Source organism: Sapajus apella, unplaced genomic scaffold (genome assembly GCF_009761245.1).
Source record: "Sapajus apella isolate SASKATOON/1434 unplaced genomic scaffold, GSC_monkey_1.0 scaffold2, whole genome shotgun sequence".
NCBI lineage: Eukaryota > Metazoa > Chordata > Mammalia > Primates > Cebidae > Sapajus > Sapajus apella.
The window spans coordinates 66,924,054-66,947,810 of record NW_022436942.1 but is presented as its reverse complement, the minus strand read 5'-3'; the positions used below and the strand labels follow the sequence as shown (position 1 = coordinate 66,947,810).

The window sequence follows — 23,757 nt, the reverse complement described above, 5'->3', positions numbered from 1 at the left end:
CTGTCTTTTAATTAATGAATACATTTTTTTTTAGAAATCATATTGTGTTACCTTTCCAAGAAAAATGGAACTGATTTTAGATTCTTTGTATTTGACATTTAATTACAAAAGTTAAAGTGTTTAAACTCGGTAGAAGAGATCTCATGGAAATCAAATTCCTCATTTGAAATAATAAACTTTCCTCAGTTGGGTTTACTTCTAAGCTGAGCAACCTGCATTCCTGCCACCCACATGTGTATGCTGCGTGTGTCTAAATGTATTACTCTGAAAAAAAGAGAAAAACCACCTTTTTTGGAAATAGCCACAGTTTGCGTTGTAACTTTAATTCTTTTGAGGCAGACAATTGTTTTCTTTAACAAATCACTTTTCCTAATATTTTCTACTCCGCAGATCCGTAATGAATTAGAGAAACAGATGAATTGTAACTTGAAGGAATTCAAGGAATTCATAGACAATGAGATGCTACTTATCTTGGGACAAATGGACAAGCCCTCCCTTATCTTCGATCATCTTTATCTCGTAAGAGGCATGGCCCTAGCAGTATCTGGTTTGGGGGACATAAATTGGACCTTCTTTGTTTGGAGTTTGCAGCAAGTCCGGGAGAAAAAGCAGGCAAAAAGTTTGAGCTGTAGGAGCCTCCATTCTGGCTGGTGGGAGCTCCCCTCTTTTGCCCCTTCTCTGGCCTGCAGGCTGCTGATCTGCTCTTGAGCCAGCTGTTTGAGAAGTGGCTCCCAGCTGAGCTGCGGGGAGTTGTTTGGGAGCTATTTGGCATAGTCAACTGGCATGTGTTTCAGACTCTCAAACCCTTTGTCTTCTTCAGCCATGAACACATAGGCCCCATCAGCCGCATCCAGCTACTTCCAAGTGGTTTGTGGGCTAAAAAGCCCCAGTGGCTAAAGGAAGCATTGCCTCCAAACCCCAGAATTACGCCTAGCCATCCCGAGACACAAGAAACAACAGGGAGGACAGGTCACACAGCTGACATGCAGCTCCCACCGAGCTTGTCCAGACAGCTCTTCCATGCACGGCTCCAGTGCCGCTGGAAGCCTTCCCCCGGTCCTGTAGTTCTGGGTGGGTTCTGCTGATCACTGTGCACCTCCACAGCTTCCTCAGACTGTCTGAATGCTGTAAATCTCCATAGAAGGCAACTGGCAAGTTTTCAAAGTCAGAGAGGCTATAGAGGAAGGCATGTTACTAAAATTAGAGAGGCCGAGCAGTGTCATGAAAATCAGTACCCACCAGGGCCCAGGTTCCCACTTCTTAGCCTCAGCAGCTGTGTGACTTAGAACAAGTCCCTTTCCCTCTGTTTTTCTTCATCCTACACCCCAAGGGATGACTATGAGGATTAAATAAAATACAAACTGGGCACAGTGGCTTATGCCTGTAGTCCCAGGTCCCAGCTACTCAGGAGGCTGAAGTGGGAGGATCGATTCAGCCTAGGCAACATAGTGAGACCTTGTCTCTAAAAAATAGTTTTTAATAAAATAAAATAAAAAGTATGTATCTAAAACACCAAGTGCAGTTTCTGTAGGCGCTAATAGTTGGTAACCATTGTTAGAAGAGAAGGTACTTCCTGGGAAAGCTAAGGAAGTAAATTTGCTGCTAGAGACATGAATGACTTTGTATTCTATAGAAAGTAATTAAGAGTTACCATGTATATTTCATGATATCTATGTAGATATATAGATATGTGTGTTTTTAATATATTTGTGTGTACAGATCTATATAGCTTATATAGTTATTGATTAAAATGCATGTGCCTGTGTGGATTTGAAAGCCGTGGGCAGTCCTGGGCACTGATCTCCTTGGCAAGTCAATTTCCCTGGTGAGAAGGGAACAGAAGGCACCTTCGTTCCATCTTTCTCCACTAGGTGGCAGTCACAGCAAGAGGACACTCACAGCTTCTGTGGTGTTCGCGTTACTTTTTGGTGTGGTTCGGTGCTTTATGTCACTTTTTCCATGAGAGATACTAAAGGAATTTTTATGTTTGGGCCTCTCCCTCCAATATGAAAATTCAGCTAGTGTTGCACATTGCCAGCTTGCTCAGGGCCCCTCCACCCTAGGGTCCTGGGGTGGGAGGGGTCTGTCCTCTTGGAACTTGGGAAAGGAAATTTATAGGAAGACAAAGATGGATTCTTTTGCTTTTTATGACACTATGTTGTTTGCATTTCCTAAGAGCAAAGTGGCCATTTTTTCATTTCTTTTTTTCCCGTGTTTCATGACCTTTAATGCTTGGTTTTTCAATGATACCATTTTTTAAAAGTACTAAATTAAAACATTGCAGAAAGTCTGCAAATAGAAATAGATCTAAGAAAGAAAAAAGCATTCCCAATCTCAATCCAGAGGTAGTCCCTGTAACATTTTGGCATATTTACTTTCCCATCTTCTGTTTTTGGGGTTTTATAAACGCATAGACAGCTTCTTTAAAAAGGAACAGAGGCTGGGCACGGTGGCTCACGCCTGTAATCCCAGTACTTTGGGAGGCTGAGGCCGGTGGATCACCTGAGGTCAGGAGTTTCAGACTAGCCTGACCAACATGGTGAAACCCCATCTTTAAAAAAATAAATATAAATAAATAAAATTTTAAAATATATGAAAAGGAACAGAAAGGAAAGGATCATACTGTTTATGTTTATATAGTTCTGTATCCTGCTCTCTTTTTAAATTTTTTTCCTTACATGGTATTTGCCTGTGTCATTAAATGTTCTGCAAAAAGATAATTTGTTTTAAAGACTCCATCATGAAGATCCAGCCTCATTTATTTTACTCATTTTTTTCCCATTGGACGTTTGGGTGGTTTCTATTGGTTTATTGCAAATAATTATAAATACCCTCCTACCTAAATCACTTTGTGAGTTCTGATTATTTCCTCAGGATAGCTTTTTGTAAGTGGAATTACTGGGTCAGAGGGTGGGAACTTTTTCAGTACTGCCAGAATACTTCCCAGAAGGTAGAAGGATTCCTGCTTTAATTAGTGGCTTGTGAACATGCTCTTCCCTGGGTGGGAGGTCTCAGGTCATTGCCTCTGCTTACAGGACCCCACCGGAATCTTAGGAAAGGAAGTGGGGAGACAGGGAGCAGGTTTTCCTGGACTTGCTATTTCCCTAAGGCCAAGGAGCCAGTGAGGGCCAGGACCCTTCCCTCCCTCCGCCCCTCCCTCCCTTCCTTCTTCCCATGCTGTGAATACTCACTCAGGAACCTCCTTGAATATCAGCTGCTGGTTCTCTCTGTTCCCTGAGGCCAAGGGGCCATGAAATAAGACCTCCCAGCCAGGGCTAGGGCAAACTGTGCATCCCCTGAGCAGCTCTGAGGCTGACATGTGACACTCACAGGAGTTTGTGTGATCTGTCTCCCAGGGCTCTGAATGGAATGCATCCAATCTGGAGGAACTGCAGGGCTCAGGGTGAGTCTCCTCCCCTTGTCTTTCCCTGTCCTTCCAGGCAGCTTAGAAACCCTCCACTCTGCAATGGAGGGGGAGACCTTGGGGCCGCCTGCCTGTAACTGCCTGCACCCTGGTCTCTGAAGTGGCTGCCAGGGGTTGATGTGCATAGCTAAACAGATGTGCTTCCAAACACCACGCCCTGAATAATTCATGGAGTTTAGATTGTGCTGAAGTCTCGAGTGATTTTGTGGGTTGAGGAAAATTTTTAAAAATCCCACTCCAGTGCTGTAGGACCGCCTGGATATTGATCAGGCTCTGTGCCGCCTCCCCCGCCTCCCTGCGCCGCACAGTTTGCTGCAAACTCTAGTGTGGATGCAGAGGTCTGCTGGCTGTTCTGTTAGTCTGCCACCCTGATCCCTGGGCCACTCCTGGCTCTGTCTGAGCTTCCGCTTTGGGGCTTGGTGGGAATCTTGCAACTCTACACTCAGTGTTGGCCAGAAGCGTATGCCTGTCCTAGTCTGACAAGCACTCAGCAGGGATGAAAAATGTTTCAATCTAGACCTTCAAGAACAGATGTCTGGACTTTTTTTTTTTTAACAACACAGCCACAAAATCACCGTTCTGTGGGCCTGACATGATGACATTCTAGAATTACCACATTTAAAACTCAAGACTAAACAAACCTTAAAATACATCTGTAGAACTGCTGGTTAAGATGCATTCTTTCAACAGAAAGTATTCTTAAAACTTAAGGCCATACTCTTCTGTGCTTTTGTCTTGCTGGGAATAAATTAAGGACTTCCATAGGTATTTTTTTAAGCACGTCTAAATATCATGAAACCTATTTCAGATGTTTTCCAACTCCTGACATTATTTTCTTCCAGAAGTAAAAGTATTGATTAAGTTTAGAGAACTACAGAACCCGGGTTAGCAGACCCTGTCAAATACTTATTTATATATCTTGCCTTGTTTCAAAACAGGATTTAAGGCAATTCCCAAGGATATAGATAATGGATGGATATAGTCTCCTTCTTAGCTATTTAAGTGAAGACTCTGGAATTTTCTAAAGCCTCTGTGTACTCAGTTATGAATAGTTATAAATGTATTTAAGTAATATATATATTTAATTTTCTAGAATGCTTTAAGCTGAGTTTTCTTTTTATAAGATTTTTTAAATAAAGAAATTTGGTTTCTTGCTATAAATATAACACATTCTCACCATCTAGAGGGAATTTAGAAAATACCAAAAAAAGTAACTATTAAGGAAAAACAAGTCTCGCCACGAGCATATGACCCTTTATTAATGCGTATTTCCTTTTCTTTTCTTTGCCAGTTTTTTATTACCTTGCTTTTTCAGTTCCTCATTCTGATTCTCCAAATGTGTTTCTTATTTTTTTTTCTCATTGCAGGGTTGACTACATTTTAAATGTTACCAGAGAAATTGATAATTTTTTTCCTGGCTTATTTGCGTATCATAACATCCGAGTCTACGACGAAGAGACGACAGACCTTCTCGCCCACTGGAACGAAGCGTATCACTTTATAAACAAAGCGAAGTAAGTGGGTAGAGAGGCGGGGCTGAGGATGAAACCGACCCGCAGAGGCTGGGAGGGTGGGAGCCAACGGGACTGCAGGACTGCAGACGCAGGAGTCAGCTGCTGGGACTTGATGTGGGATGGACCTTTGCTTTTAGTTGCAGGACACCAAGCACCAAAGGGAAGTGGTTGGTCCTCTCCAGGTAGAGTCCCTATTGAGCTTACTCTCTCCCACCTATCCTTGACTGTGACATTGGACCCCCCTTGTCATTATCAGCTCTGATTCCAGGCAAGCCCCAGATACCAAGTGGACACTCAGGGGCCCCACCCCTAGGAAGTTGCCGAGCCAAAGGAGGGTTAGGGTAGGGCACAGACGCAGGCTTAGAGCTTCTTTAGGACTGCCTCCCTAAGAATACGGCCCGCCTTCCCTCCCTGAGTTACTGTCACGTGGAACGGGACAGCCCATCGGATGTTGTGGCCAGCCCCACTGCCCCTGAGCCTGACACTGGTTTCACCAGTCTCTGATGCTGGCTTTATTCCCCTGCGAAACAGCTCTGCCTTACTGGAGTTAAGACAGAAAGAGAGAACCCTTTGAGGTGCTATCAAGACAATCACCCTCTTCTGTTTTGTCTCCCTCTGGGTCAAAGCTACATGGTGTGTCCTTAACCAAATCTTAGTTCCCTTGTATTCTAGGAGACAAACTCAAAGACTCCCTTGACGGAGACTTTAGACCAGCAGTTGGGGGAGGCGGGAAACCACTGAGATTTACAGGAGAATTTCAAGCTTGGGGTATAGGAAACTGGAGCCAGCTTCCACCTGGTGTGTCTGCCTTTGGTACAAATAAAGTTTCCCAGGTGTTCCCTTACCGGCCTGGCGCTCCTTCACATTCTTGAGCTAGTGATACTTAAAGAAACACTGTCCCCTGGGCCATATCCAGTAAATCAGCCAAGCCTGGGCCGGCACTGCCTCCTTACAAATAATGGGCCAACCCCATCGCCCATTCCTGGCTTTTCTCTGCAGCTGCCCTCGCTCCTTCTCCCTGGCCCTCCCGTCTGAAGAGCATCTCGCGTTCCCCAGGGCCTTGCAGCTTTCAGTTCGCTGACCCCATTTTTCTGCAGTAACTAATTCACCGTCTCCATCTGCTGTAGCAGCTGAGTGGCTCTTGCAGAATCCCGTTAGCTGCCTACTCTCAGCCCAGGAAAGAGTTTTTGGTCCCCTATCCCAGCCATGTGACAAGATTCTCACTTTGTCCCTGAAGGCAGCCAAATGTTGAATCTCTCCCTGCAAACAAAACATGGCTAGGCCAGAACAGATTTATTTTCCATTGTGTGCTAATTGATTCTACAGCGGTGTTATTTCCTTAGAGGGTGTGTAGACATCTGCTTTGTAAACATTAAGATATAAGAGGATTTCAGCAATAAGATAACTATAAGGTTTAGAAAAATGATTCCGGTAAAACTTGAGAGAATGAAGTTGTTGGAGCTTTTTAACTCCTTCCCCACTGCTTCTCCCATGTCCCTCCCCCAACAACTGCTTCCGCCCCTGCAGGAGGAACCATTCCAAGTGCCTGGTGCATTGCAAGATGGGCGTGAGTCGCTCGGCCTCTACGGTCATAGCCTATGCCATGAAGGAATTCGGCTGGCCTCTGGAAAAAGCATATAACTACGTGAAGCAGAAGCGCAGCATCACGCGCCCCAACGCGGGCTTTATGAGGCAGCTGTCTGAGTATGAAGGCATCTTGGATGCAAGGTGGGTGCCTGCCTGGAGAGAAGGGTTGGCAGGCGGAGCTGGAGCAGCCCTGCGGCCAAGCCAGCCGGGCCTCTGTCGGCAGCAGAGCGTGCTCCCATTTCTCCCGGCAGCCGCTTCCGCAGCCAAAATCCTGCCTCTCAGGGGGAGCCAGTTGAGAAAAACAACTATTGTTTGGGCTTTGATGAGTGGTTTCCAGGAGGGATCTGTTTTGATTTTCTTGGCACACACACAAAGCTGGTTTTGCTGCCAGAGGGAACAGTGCCTCTGTTCTAAGCTAAGGCCTGGCCTCGTGTGTGTGGCGTAGGCACGTGCGTATCCCGCTTCCTGGGCATCTGCTTTGTGCGAGCCCTGTGCACCGGCTTTGCTGTGGGAGAACCCGAGGACTTGGAGAGGTATAGCAACCAGGTTCCACCACTGATGAGCAGGGCAAGTCAGGGCAAGCTCATCAGTCTCCCCAAGCCTCAGGTCCTTCTGAGTTAAGAATTTAATGCCCACCTTCGCGGGGCATGGTGACACACACTTGTAGTCCAAGCTGCTCAGGAAGCTGAGATGGGAAGATTGCTTGAGCCCAAGAGTTCGAGGCTGCAGTGAACTGTGATCGTGCTACTACACTCCAGCCTGTGTGACAGAGCGAGACCCCATTTCTTAAACAAAAATACTTTTTAAAACACTGAGGCCAAGTATGGTGGTTCATGAGGCCAAGGCGGGTGGATCGCTTGAGCTCAGAAGTTCGAGACCAGCCTTGGTGATGCAGGATATTTTCTTGACCCCTTTGTGGGACTTGTGGCAGGGGTATCTCATTTATTCAGCTTGCCCTACTCACCCAGTCATAGGAGAGAGTGTACAAATGAACTAGTACAAGAACTGAAGTGAGCAAGTAGAGGAACCAGCCTCTTTGGTGCTGGCAGGAGCAAACTCTGTGCAGACTCCATGGCAGCAACCAGGTGGGGGTGCCTGTGACCCCAAGGTCTCAGAGGGTGTGTTATAATACACTTTTAGCTCTGCCATCTGCAGATAGCAGTGTGTCACCAGCTCAGTGGGCCTGAGGCAGCTGCCTTCTGCCAGCAAGAGCAAAGGACCAGTGTGACAGTGTCCTTTGGGTACCCACACCTCGTGTGTCCCGAATTTTTGTCTGGTGCCTAAGAGGAATGAGGTCACATGGGCAAATTGAAGAATGGTGAATGTGGAGAACTGTATTGAGTATAAAAGCAGCCCTCAGCAGAGAGGGGAGCTAGAAAGGGGATGGGAAGGGAAGGTCACTCTCTCCTGAAGTCAAGCCATTTCTCTGCCTTGTCCAGCCTCCATCTTCTGAAATCAAGCTGCCTCTCTCCGACATCCCAGCACTTCTTCCTGACGTCCAGCAGCTGCTGCTCTCAGACAGCTGAGTCTGGGGTCTCTATAGGCACAGGATGGGGGTGGAGTGGACTATAGGTAGTTTTGGAAAACGCAGCGTTCAACTGGTAAAAAGAAATTATTCAGAAAGAACCAATCCGGAGAGAGCAGGCACATGGGGATGGAAGTTCTTACTTTGGGACACAGGTTTCAGGCTTTTTGGCTTGAAGGTGGGGTTTTGCCAGGGACCCGCCCCTGTCTGCCTATAATTTCTCTGCCTTCTGTCACCATCATTGGCAATATGGTGAGACCCCGTCTCTACTAAAAATACAAAGAAAAAAAAAATAGCCAGATGTTGTGGTGTGCACCAGTGGTCCCAGCTATTTGGGAGGCTGAGGTGAGATTATTACTTGAGCCCAGGGGGCAGAGGTTGCAGTGAGCTGAGATTGCACCAGTGCACTCCAGCCTGGGTGACAGAACCTGACCCTGTCTAAAAACAAACAAATAATGAATGCTCACCTTAATGTGGATGTTAATGGTACAGGTGCTGTGGAAAGCAGTATGGTGGTTCTTCAAAAAAATGGGAATAGAATTATTATATCATCCAGCAATTCCACTTGTGGGAATACCGGGTCTAGAAAAGACACCAGTGCTTATAGCATCATTATCCACAACCGCCCAAAAAGTGGAAGCAACCCAAGTATCCACTGATAGATAAATGAACAAAGTGTGGCTGCCAGGCGCGGTGGCTCCTGCCTATAATCCCAGCACTTTGGGAGGCTGAGGTGGGTGGATCACCAGGTCAGGAGATTGAGACCTTCTTGGCTAACACGGTGAAACCCTGTCTCTGATAAAAATACAAAAATTAGCTGGGCATGGTGGTGCATGCCTGTAGTCCCAGTTACTCGGGAGGCTGAGGCAGGAAAATTGCTTGAACCCAGGAGGTGGAGGTTGCAGTGAGCAGAGGTCATGCCACTGCACTCCAGCCTGGGCGACAGAGCAAGACTCCGTCTCAAAAAAAAAAAAAAAAAAAAAACAGTAGCATATTCATACAGTGGGATATCACACAACCTTAAAAAGGAAGGAAAGTCTGACACAGGCTACAATAGGCATGAGCCTTCAGGACATTGTGCTAAGCAGAATCAGCCAATCACAAAAAAGAGAACTACTATATGTTTCCATGCATATGAGATACTTAGATTAGTCAAAGTCATAGAGATAGAGGGTAGAATGGTGGTTGCCAGGGACTGGAAGAAGAAGGGAATGGGGAGTTACTGTTCAATGGGTACCAAATTTCAGCTTTATTAGAGGCAGAGAGCTCTGGAGACTTAGTCTGGAGGCTCTCTGGATGGTGGTGATGGCTGCACAACATTATGAATGTATTTAATGTGCACTTAAAAGTGGTCAAGATGAGGCTGGGTGCGGTGGCTCATGCCTGTAATCCTAGCACCAAAGCGGGTGGATCACTTGAAGGAGTTTGAGACCAAACTGGCCAATAAGGTGAAACCCCATCTCTACTAAAAATACAAAAATTAGCTGGGTGTGGTGGTGTGCACCTGTAATCCCAGCTACTTGGAAGGCTGAGGTGCGAGAATGACTTGAACCTGGGAGGCCAGGAGTTCAGACTGCAGTGAGCCACGATCACATCACTGCACTCCAGCCTGAGCAACAGAGTGAGATCCTTTCTCAAAAATTAATTAAAAACTTAAAAATATATAAATAAATGAATAGTGGTCAGGATGGAAAATTTTATTTTTTTTTGAGTCAGGGTCTCACTCTGTCACCCAGGCTAGAGTGCAGGGTATGATTGTGACACCTCAACCTCCCAGGCTCAAATGATTCTCCCACCTCAGTCCCCCAACCAGCTGGGACTACAGGTGCGCACTATAATACTCGGCTAATTTTTTGTATATTTTTGGTAGAGACAAGGTTTCGCTATGTTGCCCAGGCTGGTCTCAAACTCCTGGACTCAATCGATCCTTCCGCCTCGGCTTTCCAAAGTGCTGGGCCGCCACATCTGGCCCAAATTTTATATTTTATGTATTTTAACACAGTAAAAAAAATTTTTGAGGGCCAGGCGCTGTAATTCCAGCACTTTGGGAGGCCAAGGCAGGTGGATCACCTGAGGTCAAGAGTTTGAGACCAGCCTGGCCAACATAGTGAAACCTCATCTCTACTAAAAATACAAAAAAAAATTAGCCAGGCATGGTGGCTCGTGCCTGTAATACCAGCTACTCGGGAGGCTGAGGCACAAGAATCGCTTGAGCCCAGGAGGCAGAGGTCACAGTGAGCCGAGATCGTGCTGCTGCACCCCAGCCTGGGTGACAGAGCGAGACTTCACCTCAAAAAAAAAAAACAAAAAAACACTTTTTAAAGAATGCCCACCTGATAGGACTGCTTCGAGGTTTGCATGAGTGCTGTCAATCAAGCAAAATGCCCAAGGCACGTCTCAATCATTTTAGGAGGGTTATTTGCCAGTATTGAGGATGTGCCCCCGGGAGACAGGTCTATGCCTTTCCCTGAAGATAATTTTGAGGGCTTCAAATTTTAAGGGGAAAGAGTGGAATATTGAGAAATATACAATTTTCTTATGAGGGGAATGGGGGAAAAGAGTCATTCATGCCTTTGTCTGGCTCAGTGAATCTGCGTTTTTGCAGAACATAGACAATAGGGCAGAGGAAACAGTCAGATAAGCATTTGTGTCAGGTGGGTAGAGGGGTGACTGACTTCTGTCCTGTGTCTTCCGTCCCACCCCCAACTCTGCACCGTGAAGATAAACTGTCAGTTTACTTTGCCATGGTGAATTTTAACAGAATGCTTTAGGATAAAGAATTTGGGGACCACAAGGAATTTCCTTGTGGGCAAGATATATGAGGGAGGTGTGTAGCTTTTCATCTTCACGGCCATCTTATTATTTAGGAACCAAAATGGGAGGCAGATTTGTGTGACCTACTTCCCAGCTTGACTGTTCCCCCTTGGCTCAGTGAGTTTGGGATCCCAAGATTTATTTTCCTTTCACAGTGCTAAACAGGCTTAGCTTTCCAGATACTTCCCAGATCTGGCTCATGGTAAATAATAAATTAGCTTATTTTAAAGTCTCTGAACTCCCACCCTAAAGAGTTATGTATGGATTATCCCCCTTTTCCAAGGATTGGGGCAGGGATGAGGGGCTGACACTGAGAGGTTGATCTGTCCCCTGTCACACAGCTAGTGGACAGCAGAAGGGAGAGGTACACCCCAGCCCCTCACTCGGCCTCTGAGTGGGGGCACTGTGTGCAGAAAGCCCTGTGGTTCTCTTGCCCACAGGTGGTGGTAGGGCAGGTCCTCGCTGTGGTTCCAATACCCCAGCCTCTCAGGTCAGAAGCCCAGAGCCTGGGCGTCACTTTCTCCCTGTTCCCTTTTGAGTCAGTCTGTACAAGAAGCTGGCCTCCCTAGGTGATATCAGGCTGGTGTTGGAAGGAAGCCACAGGGAATGTTCACCAGTTTCTTGGCCAAGTTTGGGGATGCAGGAGTGCCCTGGCAGGGTTAAACAGGGTACAGAGAACAGCACCAGCCAACTGTGGACTCCTTCACTGTCAGAGAAGGCCTGGGCAGGTCCCCAGGCAAGGCCCAGAGGAAAAGGAGGAAGAGCGAGCATCTCACTATCCTCTCCCTTAGCCTGCCAGGCACTTCGTGCCCTTTGCAGCCTAAGGTGGGCACTCCAGCCCGGGTTCACAGCAGCCTGGCAGTAGCCTTGAATAGCTGCTCTCTGGGATGTGCACACCAAGCAGAGAGGAATGAGCGACCGTGCGCTCTCTCTCGGGGCTCTTATATTTACTTCGCTCTTGTCTTAACTCTCACAAGCCTGTGATATTGGGATTACTTTAAGGTCCTTGAGGGTGACTTAGTTACCTTATTTTGCTGTAAACAACTTTTTTTATGCCTTACATTTAAAAAATGTATTAGAGAGCTGGGTGCAGTGGCTCACACCTGTAATCTCAGTGCTTTGGGAGGCTGAGGTAGGAGGATCACTTGAGACCAGGAGTATAAGACCAGCCTGGGAAACATAGCAAGACCCTGTCTCTACAGAAAAATAATTTAAAAATTACTCAGGGATGGTGTCATATGCTTGTAGCCCCAGCTACTTGGGAGGGTGAAGCGGGAGGATCACTTGAGTCCAGAAGTTTGAGGCTGCAGAGAGCCATGATCACACCAGTACACTCCTGCCTGGGCCACAGAGTGAGACCTTCATCTCATAAAGGAAAAAAAAAGGTATTATAAAAACGATCTCATAGTGGTAGAAGAAATTGTCTAAAGACTGACCTAAACAAATACTTTCCAGTTTTCCAGGATCTTCCCAAATGTGTTCCAGTGCGTTATACGTTTCTATAGTTGGATTATTGTGTATAGATCTGTACATAGTCCGCTTTGATTCCCTTCATTTCCCTACAATATAGGTTGGAGAGCATTGTTATTCTCATTTGACAGAGAGAAAAATGAGATATGGAGTGTAACTGAAGTGACGAAGTTCGTAAAATGAGGCAGCGCTAGACACAGATACACAGACTGAAGTCTAGATGTTTCCTTCCCCATTGTCATCAGGGACAGAAAGTCACATCAGGCTTCCTGTGGGAGCCTGGACTACTTAAGATCCCAGGCCTGTTTCTCATCCTTGTGTTTCTTGGGAAAAAATGAATAGAGAGAGGCTTTACCTGAACTAGCCATGGATCGTCCCTGGCGCCCCTGACCTTGGGCAGCCCCTGACCTTGGGCAGCCCCTCACTGGCTCACTGCACACTTTTCCCAGTACCCCCAGGCACCGTCCTCCTCCACTCACCTTCCTCCACCCTCTCCCCACAGCAAACAGCGGCACAACAAGCTGTGGCGTCAGCAGACAGACAGCAGCCTCCAGCAGCCTGTGGATGACCCTGCGGGACCCGGCGACTTCCTGCCAGAGACCCCCGATGGCACCCCGGAAAGCCAGCTACCCTGCTTGGATGATGCTGCCCACCCCGGCTTAGGGCCCCCGCTCCCCTGCTGTTTCCGGCGACTCTCAGACCCCCTTCTACCTTCCCCTGAGGATGAAACTCGCAACTTGGTCCACATGGAGGATCCAGAGAGGGAGGCTCTGTTGGAGGAAGCTGCTCCGCTTGCAGAGGTGCACAGGCCGACCAGACAGCCCCAGCGAGGTTCTGGACTCTGTGAGAAGGATGTGAAGAAGAAACTAGAGTTTGGGAGTCCCAGAGCCCGGAGTGGCTCCTTGCCGCAGGTGGAGGAGATGGAAAGGGAGGAGGGCCTGGGAGCAGGGAGGTGGGGGCGGCCTCCAACCCAGCTCGATCAAAACCTGCTCAACCCAGAGAACCTAAATAACAACAACAGCAAGAGGAGCTGTCCTGATGGCATGGAGGTAGGCAGGGTCTGGCCTGCAGGGTGGCACACCCTATCCCTTCCATCCCGCTCCTACTGGCCCACCCCAGCCTCTGTAGCTGGGACTTCAGGCATGCGCCACCACACCCAGTTGATTTTTTTCTATTGCCTCTGCTGGGCCCGCAGCTCTCATCACCAGGGACCTGAGGGTTCTTTCAAAAGGTGATTCTGCTGGTGGCTATATAGTGTGTACATTATGTAGCGAATTGGGAATCTGTCGGGAATAATGCGTATCTCTGCATGCCATCGGCACCCCGTACACCTTACTCATACCCTGGGCAGGGCTTCCAACTCAATTTCTTTTTACGTATATAAAATTAAAACATGTCATTTATCAGCCAACTTTAGGCTTTATCAATATATGACTGTTCTTTTTCATCTCACCCCAGATGATTCTGGAACCAGAATCAGGTAGAGATACAGATATAGATATCTATATCTAAAAATATATATATTATAGATATATACTATAGATATAGGTATATACTGTAGACAAGGTCTCGCTCTTTGCCCTTGCTGGAGTGCAATGGCATGATTACGGTTCACTGCAGACTTGACCTACCCGACTCTAGTGGTCCTCCCACCTCTGCCTCCTGAGTAGCTGGGACCACAGGCACATACTACCACACCCAGTTAATTTTTTCTGTTTTTTTATAGAGATGAGGTCTCACTGTTGCCCAGCCTGGTCTCAAACTCCTAAGCTCAAGCAGTCTGCCCACCTTGGCCTCCTGAAGTGCTGGAATTACAGGTTTGAGCGATCTCGCCTTGGCCTCAGATATATCATTTTATTCATAAATGCTCCGGTATATAACATAGCCGCAATACCATTGTCACCTTTAAAAAACCAATAGGGCTAGGCATAGTGGCTCACACCTGTAATCCCAGCAGGGACTTTGGGAGGTCGAGGCAGGCAGATCACGAGGTCAGGAGATCAAGACCATCCTGGCCAACATGGTGAAACCCTGTCTCTACTAAAAATATAAAAATCAGCTGGGTCTGGTGGCACGTGCCTGTAATCCAAGCTACTTGGGAGGCTGAGGCACGAAAATTGATTGAACCCAGGAGGTGGAGGTTGCAGTGAGCTAAGATCACACCACTGCACTCCAGCCTGGCAACAGAGTAAGACTGTCTCAAACAGCAACAGCAACAACAAAAACTGATAATAATTTCCCAACATTATCAAGTATCCAGCCTTCCAACTTAGACTCTAATACTTAACTCCGTTAGTCTCTTGGAGTTGTCATTTTTGGTGGATTATCTGCCACAAGGTCTGAGCTTCAGTGGTGCTTACTGAGAGAATCGTTAATTCCAGCCAACCTTTTTCCTCTTCCATGTGGGGAAGTGATACAGGAGCAGCGGCGGGTTCAGTGGAAGGGTGGCTGTGCAGCCGAGTCTCTGCTTCCACCCTCACCCTGCAGCTGATGTCGTTTCCTCTGGCTTCACTGCCCATCTCACAGGACAGCCATGGTTCTCAAGTGCGGGCACTTGGGATCCTGACAGCTGCATTCAAGTATACACCCAGTTTAATAACAGCATGTTACAATGCAGACAAAACCGGGCAGTTGCATCTGTCGACCTCCAAATTGTAAAGAATTCCAAATCAAATATTTATTATGGATTTCCCCCACATCTCTACTTAGCAAATACCCCTAAAGACAGGTGAGATAAAACCCTGTCCCGGGCGTGGTGGCTCATGCCTGTAATCCCAGCACTTTGGGAGGCTGAGGTGGGCGGATCACCTGAGGTCGGGAGTTGGAGACCCGCCTGACCAACGTGGAGAAACCCCGTCTTTACTAAAAATACAAAATTAGCCAGGCCTGGTGGCACAGGCCTGTAATCCCAGCTACTCGGGAGGCTGAGGCAGGAGAATCGCTTTAACCCGGAACACGGAGTTGCAGTGAGCTGAGATGGTGCCACCGCACTCCAGCCTGAGCAACAAGGGGGAAACTCCGTCTCAAAAAAAACCCATGGAAGCCATAGTGGGGGTTTTAAGCAGGCAGGTGATAAGGCCCCTCTGGCTATGGTCTGCAGGCAGGCTGATGGGTTAAGAGGGGAAGCTGGGAGCCTAAGGTTGCAGTGGCTCAGAGGATGTGACAGGGCCATCGGGAGGTTTGAGAGACAGCTGGCGGGGTGTGGTGGCTCATGCTTGTAATCCTAGCACTTTGGGAGGTGGAAGCGGGAGCATCACTTGAGCACAGGAGTTCAAGACCAGCCTGGACAACATAGTGAGACCCTATCTCTATCTATTTGGAAAAAAAAAGAGACAGAGTCTTGTTGCCTTCCTGCCTTGTCCTGTCCTCCAGCCTGCAGTCCTGTGCAGGAGGGTTGTGGGCAGTTTTCCTCTCCCCTCTTCCTCTGCTTCTGGGCCTGCATGCTGCTTTCTCTGGCTGGTCAAAGCCTGCTTGTCCCAGAAGCTTCAGCTGAAGTGTCAGTTTCTCTGGTCAGCCTTCCCTCCGCAGAGACTCTGAACTTGTCCCTCTCTCTCCTGGGATTCTTCACTCAGCTTTCTAGTCCATTCCCAGTACCGCTGGATACCTTTCAGTTGGCCTATGAGGAGGTGAACGGCAGGGACATAGAGGCATCTGCCACATTCACTTAGATCCTCACTGACCAAAAGGCAGGGGGTTTTCCTTAGGAAACAGTGTAAACTTGTTTTCTGTTGGCGTATAAAACCCACCTCAGGCTGGGCACAGTGGCTGACGCCTGGAATCCCAGCACTTTGGGAGGCTAAGGCGGGTGAATCACCTGAGGTCAGGAGTTAGAGACAAGCCTAGCCAACATGATGAAACCCCATCTCCACCAAAAATACAAAAATTAGCTGAGCATGGTGGTATACGCCTTTAATCCCAGCTACTCAGGAGGCTGAGGCAGGAGAATTGCTTGAACCCAGGAGGCAGAGGTTGCAGTGAGCCAAGATCGCGGCCGTGCACTCCAGCCTGGGTAACAGAGCGAGACTCCATCTCAATCAACCAGTCAGGTCGATCAATCAGTCCCGTCTCAGCCCAGCTCTCATCAGGAGCTATGTGCCCCTGCATCTAGGTCTGCATTAGTCTTTTCAAAACCATTTTTGCTCTTTGCCACCCCTCTTGTGAAGACCATGGCGAGTTGACGGTTCTGGGGCCACGCTGTGCCACTGCTAAGTAGGAAGGGCTCCATCGTCAGGCTGCACACTCCCCAAATGCAAATTCTTTCTGAAAGGGAGAGTCCCCTGTTTGTTTCTGTGGCAGACACATTACTTCATTGAATTATCCCAGTGCTGTGATTGTCACCTTTTTGTCCAGGTGAGACCAGGGCCTGGAAAAGGATTGTGCTGTACAGATGGCAGAGGTGGGGTTTTGAAGCATGGTCCCCAGAGCCCCTGATCATGCTGGCGTATGGCCCAAGATGTGCCCAGGATCTTGGGCTCTTAGCTTCTGGGAAGTTGGATTCAGCATCTCCGTCTTCTCTCTAACCTGTGTTATTGACTTCTCTCTAACCTGCGTATTTTACGATCATGTTATTTCCGATTCGTGGTCTCTAACCTACGTTATTCACCTCCTCCGGGAGGTCTGTCTGTCAGTACTAAGTGAAGTGAGAGCCGCCTTGCTGGGCCAGGCCCCAGCCCCGCCTCGCACCTCTTTCCCTGCCCAGGCTTATGTTTTTGGTCTTTGGCTCATGACCGCCTTGTCTCACCATGTTCTTGTCCCCTTCCTTTCAGCATGATGCCATATTTGGGATCCTTAACAAAGTGAAGCCTTCCTACAAATCCTGTGCCGACTGCATGTATCCTGCAGCCAGCGGGGCTGCCGAGGCCTCCAGGGAGAGATGTGAGGACCCCAGTGCTCCTGCCATCTGCACCCAGCCAGCCTTCCTGCCCCAGGTCACGTCCTCCCCTGTGGCCCACATGGCTGGCAGGTCCCGTGTTCTGGAGAAGCCGGCCTCTGGCCCAACCGAACCTCCCCCATTCCTACCACCAGCAGGCTCCAGGAGGCCAGACACCAGTGGCCCTGGAGCTGGGGCTGCCCTAGAGCCACCAGCTAGCCTGTTGGAACCTTCCAGAGAGACCCCAAAAGTCCTGCCAAAATCCCTCCTTTTGAAGAATTCTCACTGTGATAAGAACTCTCCCAGCATGGAAGTGGTGAAGGAAGAATTGTCACCCAAGAAAGATACGAAACCAGCCAAGGACCTGAGGCTTCTGTTCAGTAACGAATCTGAGAAGCCGACAACCAACAGCTACCTGATGCAGCACCAAGAGTCCATCATTCAGCTGCAGAAGGCAGGCCTGGTCCGCAAGCACACCAAAGAACTGGAGCGGCTGAAGGGCGGGCCCGCAGACCCGGCTCCTCCCTCTAGGGACGTCGCTGCCGGCAGGCTGGAGGCCAGCATCCCAGAGGAGAGCCAGGATCTAGCCGCGCTCCATGAGCTGGGGCCACTGGTTATGCCTGGCCACGCCGGGAGTGATGAGAAGTCAGAGACCGCCCCTGCCTCATTGGAAGGAGGCTCATTGAAGAGCCCTCCTCCTTTCCTCTACCGCCTGGACCACACCAGTAGTTTCTCAAAAGACTTTCTGAAGACCATCTGCTACACCCCCACCTCCTCATCCATGAGCTCCAACCTGACCCGGAGCTCCAGCAGCGACAGCATCCACAGTGTCCGCGGGAAGCCTGGGCTCGTGAAGCAACGGACGCAGGAGATCGAGACCCGGCTCCGGCTGGCGGGCCTCACCGTCTCCTCCCCACTGAAGCGCTCACACTCTCTTGCCAAGCTCGCGAGTCTCAACTTCTCAACAGAAGACCTGTCCAGCGAGGCTGACCCATCCACCGTCACTGACTCCCAGGACGCCACATTGAGTGAATCTTCCTTCTTGCATGAGCCCCACGCAAACCCGAGGGACCCAACTATAACCTCCAAACCATCAGGGAAACTTGCCTCAGAAAACTTGAAGAGCCCTTCGTGGATGAGCAAAAGCTGACCCGCCTTTTGCTGCGTTGGGCCGGGAGGATATTTTCACATGATCTCTCCCTCACTTTCACTGTGGATTTTGATCAACCTTTTACATCTTGATTTCCCTTAAATAATTGAAGTCATCCTGACTTTTCCCCCACTCTTGCCACAGAGAGGAGGAGAAGATGCCAACCAACATGCAGCACAAGAAGGGGAGCTGTCAGTCATGTGGCCTGGGAGAACTAAGACCCGCAGCCAGGAGACACACAACTCCACTCCCACCGTGTCTCGAAGAATAACCGTGTTTTTGAAAGAACGTGCACACACAGGCGCACACATCCAGACTGTTCCATTTGCAGCCTGCAGAAGAAGAGTCCTGGTGACGGCAGCATCACCGCGGCACACTCTAACTCATTCTGGGCTTCGCAGAAAACTCGGATGGCAACATGAAGTCCTACCTCTGTTCTCGCTGTGCTTGTTATTTTTAAAACACCAGAATGACCAAGGCTCGTTCCAGGGAATCCAGCTGTTCTGAAAGCATTTTTCCAGAAAAAACCAATGATTTTTTGTTTTGTTTTTTTTTTGGTTGGGACCCCAGACGCGTCAAGACTTTTAACCCGACAGCCCCAAGCACTGCTGGGTGAAGTCATCAGATGGGTAGTCCCACGCTGTTGTTGCGCCGACTCTGTGCCCGAGTGGCGGTGCAGACTCTGTCCTGGTTGTGTTGCTACAGCTGAGTGATGCGTTTGACCAGCACGGGGGTCCGGTGGGGAAAATGTGTGGGTTGTTCTCAGTTGTTGTTAATGCTGAAGCTTAAATCTCGAGGGGAAGGACCCGCCCGCATTGTTGAGCCTCTGCTGCAGAAACTCATGGTTGTGTTTAGGTTTGAAATTGCTCAAGTGTCTGGTGCAGGCGGTGGTTCTGAGACACAAATCATCCTACTGAGAGCCTGAATGCTCAGGTTCACTAGGGCCCGTCGAGGGGAGGGAAAGGAGATTTCAGCAGCTTCCCCAGAAGGAACAGGACTGTTGGGACACTTCCCGGATGTTTACAGTTGCCCCTTCCTGCAGTGAGATTACTGCTTCCTGTTTCCCTCCAACTCTTCTCAGCAGCCATGATGGAGTAAAAGAGGGATCTGTAGTCACTGCCTGGCTCTGTGGGCGGCCCCTTTAAGACTCAGGTGAACTCCGGGAGTCCTGCTGCCCCAGGCGTGAATCAAAGGTGTCAGCAAGCTAGATGTCAACACATTTTGAGAGAGAAGCAGCTTATAGAAAGCCAGAAAGGTTGAATTCAGGGGTCAGCAAGCTATGGCATACGGCCTTTGAGCTAGGAATGACTTCCTTTTTCCTTTATTGAGACAGCGCCACCTGGCTCTGTCAGTGCCTGGCTCTGTCACCCAGGCTGGAGTACAGTAGCACAATCATGACTCACTGCAGCCTCAGCCTCCCTGGCACAAGCAATGGCTTTTATATTTTTAAGGAGTTGTTAAAAAAAGACATAATAGATGACAGAATTCACGTGGCCCACAAAGCCTGAGATATTTACTGTCAGGCTTTTTATAGAAAAAATTGCTGACTCCTGGTTTGAGTTGCCACACAGGGCTGCCCATGGCCTTGTAGGAAGAAACTGGGTACATTTGAAGCCCTCTGCCTCCGACACCTAAAGCCAGACCCTTCCCTCCTCCTGACCACAAGCTTTGCCAGCCTCCCACTAGCTCACCTGTACAGGAGGCAGTGGTTGCATGCGTGGGAGATGGCAGGGGAACACGGTTGGCTGAAGCGCTTCCACAATTCCTTCTTGCCCTCAGCTGGTTCACCAGATTAGCTAGTGAAACCAGAAAGCCTTCTAGGGCCAGCCGAATTCTGAGAGTTGGTGAGTGGGCCTTCATCTTACATTGGTCAGAACCATCCTCCCCAAAGCTATTCTAGAAAGCACCACAGGTGGGGTCTTCAAAAACAAGGCTAGTTCATACTTCACCTAATGGGTAGAGTTTTTGCAAAAATCCTCTCTCTGGGACTTTGTTTCCTTGGAGTGATTTTTTAAAATACATATATTACTTTGTAGGAAGCTGTTTTCCCACTAGTGTCAATTAAAATCACCTTAAAAGGTGATTATCCACTTACTCCTGAAACCCTGTGGGTTCCCCCCTCCCCCTCAGCCAACAAAAGCATAGCCTCAAAAAATACCAAGTTCCGTATGTTTTGCCAAATCAAATTTCATGTGGTAGATCAATTTTTGTGTCAAAATAATCTTTTAAATTTAGTGAAGACAGGCTTACGTTGGTTTTTTAACCACGTCTGTGTATGAGAATGATATAATTTTGAAAGCCGTAATTTTTCTTACCTAAAGAGTTGAGGGGGTGTGGAATGGGGAGACTGCAAGTGAGTCTTTGGCTTCTGGAAAATTTATGCATTCATTTTCAGAAGCAGAGCTAGCATATCAACATCCACACAGGAGCAGTGGTCCCCGTCATCAGAGCAGAATGAAGCATTCTTGACTTAATGCTTAATACTCTGGCCTGGAGAAAAGATTTTTTTTTTTTTTTTTTTGGAAATCCAGATCAGTGGCATGTATACATATGGCACATGGCTATTTAAAATGCTATATGATGGGCAGGGCGTGGTGGCTCACACCTGTAATCCCAGCTCTTTGGGAGGCCGAGGTGGGCAGATCATCTGAGGTCAAGAGTTCTAAACCAGCCTGGCCAACATGGCGAAATCCCATCTCTACTAAAAATACAAAAACTTAGCTGGATGTGGTAGTGTGTGTCTGTAATCCCAGCTACTTGGGAAGCTGAAGTGGGAGAATCGCTTGAACCTAGGCAGCGGAGATTGCAGTGAGCCAAGATCAAGTCACTGCACTCCAGCCTGGGTGACAGAGTGAAACTCCATCTCAAAAAATAATAAAATAACATAAAATGCTATATGAACAAGACAAACATTCCGCCAGGCTTTGGGGCACCTGGGCAAAGACAAATTCATACTGGTCTCTGAAAAGAAAGTTTGCACTGTAACATGTGCCATAGCTTGGCTTTTGCTTTGTACGCAACCTTAGCTGATGGGGAAAATTCCAAACATAAATGGCACAGGAAGGAGGCAGGCGGAGGCAGGGATTTATGCTGTGCAAGTCACTGATCTTTAATGACTATCATTTTCATTGAATGCTTTTGTTGAATTGGGACAAAAGGAACATTTTTTAGATGAGCTTGATACTCTGTATAAACAGCTGAATCTTATCTTCTGCCTCACGTTAATTCATATGGTATGCCAAAAGTTAGACTGAACTTTTCTACATCTTCATCTTGCATTGATACAGGAAAGTCTTAACTCTCTAAGTTTTGTATCAGGGGGATAGTGGTCACAGAAAGAGGAGAACCAGGCCGCTGTCAGATGGTAATTGACAATGCTGATTTCCATTTCTTTGCCTTGTGGCTACTTCCAGTCTTCTAGCAAGGTCCCTGGTTGCGCATTTCCTAAGAACAAATTTTATTTCTCTTTACATTCCCAGCTTCCTTGCTCTCCATGCAGGGACCCCTGCCAACCTCTGGGCTGTTGAATAGCTCACTGCTGCGTGGCAAGCCCTTCTCCTTGGCACCCTGTTGCTTAAGCATGCAGATTGCTCACCAGGTGCACACACAGAGCTGCACTGTCCAAGCCCCGCCTTGCTCCACACTGCCCTCTTCAGCTAAAGAGCATTCCGGTCAGCCTAAAGCCCTTTCCCCCTGGATAGGTCCAGAGGATGCCGCAGTATGGAGCTGAGCTTGAACTGAACAGACACTCAGGACAGCCCTGGACAAATGCACTCTTATCTCAGGGCAGCCTGTTCTAGAAGGTTGATGAATTTCCTCACCACTCCTGGGGACCTTTTCTCCCTAATAGGAACAAATGCTGCATAATTTAGTCAAGATCTTATTAAGTCACCTCACCTGAGGCATCTGGAGAGGGAATTGCTTTCCATTGGTGGGAAATTGTTAGTGCCAGAATAAGTTTTGCTCAACTCTTCTCATTGGCTGGCCACGTAGCAGGGCTCCTCTGAACACGCAGTCAGTGAGGGTACACGCTTCACCTCTGGCAAGAGAGCTGAGTAGATCAGAAACTTGGTGATACCTGGGCAGTACTTGTCTTGGTCCCACTACCCAGATTCCTACCCAGGTCCCACATTGCAGGCCAAATGAAGGTCGTTGAGTTACCCTTGGAAACACCCAGCCCCTTGTTTTGTTAATGTCTGCTCTGCAGTGAAATGCCCGTGTGTTTGAGTTCACTCTGCATCTATATATTTGAGTCTGGAAACCAAGTCAAGTGATCATGTGCATCCAGACACTGTGTCACCTGAGCCACAGAGCAAATCACCTTCACAATCTGGAATGATACTGTGACCAGTGCCGCCCTGGGTGGCTCTGGAGAGACTGCCTTCTTGTTTGGCCGTAGGTGCTGGGGCCCTGGCTTCGGTCACTATCAGACAGTAGTCCTGATAAGCAGATCCCCAGTCCTCCGCTGTCCTTCCCGTCGGCCTTGCTGCATGAGAAGATAGCTGCTTCCTCCCTGTTTTCCTACACGTTAATTATTGTTTTACAATTGAGTGCCTTAATAATAGTTTACAAATACTGTGTATTTATGCAAAACTGTTAAACTCTCATCTGCTGTGATCGGATACTTTGTCTTGTCAGTAGTAGTCGGTATTGGGATGTGAGCTTGTCCTACTCCATACGTGTTTATTCTGCTATGCAGTTTTACATTGTGTGTTCACATCTATTCCAAGGAGCCTTGCTAGAAACAGCTCTGGTAGTTCCTGCAGGCCAGGCAGGCATTGGCTGACGCTGCGTCCCATAGGAGCCAACGAAAGAAAGTAGCTGGATCCACTAGCCAGCTGTGGGGTGGCGCAGGCTAGCCGGCCTCTGCTCCAGAGCCCAGCACCTGCCTGTTCCCCAGCCACACAATTGTACTCTTCTTTCTTCGAGATTTTATTTCCACCTAGGCCACCCTAGTTTTCCTCTCTGTTACTGTCCTGAGCTCTTTTGCAACAAAATGTAGGTACAGACCAGTCCCCCCCCCCAATCAGGAGCTCCACACGATGAGTCGTTTGGTTTTTCAGAAGCTGCCAGTGGGTTCCCATGTATTGCGTTATGATATCAATGATTTTTTTATTGGTTTTCTTGTTTTTTAATAATATATTTAAAAGGCAGTATCTTTTGTACTGTGAATTTGCAGTAGAAGATGCAGAATGCACTTTTTTTTTTTACTTCTGTTGGTGTGTGTTGTATATAGTGTGTGTGCTTCTTGTGATGAAAATAAACTTTTTCTTTATAAATATCTGATGACCATGAGTTTATATAAAAGGAAACTGCTTCCTCAGCCCTTGCCAAGACAGTCTGATACATCGTCATCATCGTCATTGTCACGGCCACTCTTTATTATTAACTTAGCACCTATTA

General features: G+C 48.1%; 1 protein-coding gene across 4 annotated transcripts in view; it reads left to right on the top strand.

The window, feature by feature from the left end:
- The window catches only part of SSH1 (slingshot protein phosphatase 1), a 76,530-nt gene extending 52,895 nt beyond the window's left edge, over positions 1-23,635 (top strand). For 2 of the 4 annotated variants that reach the window (XM_032300649.1, XM_032300632.1), the window contains exons 9-14: positions 391-519; positions 3,357-3,403; positions 4,792-4,938; positions 6,466-6,666; positions 12,837-13,383; positions 17,101-23,635. In XM_032300649.1, the coding sequence (XP_032156540.1) occupies positions 391-519; positions 3,357-3,403; positions 4,792-4,938; positions 6,466-6,666; positions 12,837-13,383; positions 17,101-18,354 (2,325 nt within the window). In that variant the 3' untranslated portion in view covers positions 18,355-23,635. Of the gene's footprint in view, positions 1-390; positions 520-3,356; positions 3,404-4,791; positions 4,939-6,465; positions 6,667-12,836; positions 13,749-17,100 lie in introns of those variants that run through there. The other 2 variants (XM_032300638.1, XM_032300657.1) reach the window with 2 other exon arrangements.
- Positions 23,636-23,757: the final 122 nt, after the last annotated feature.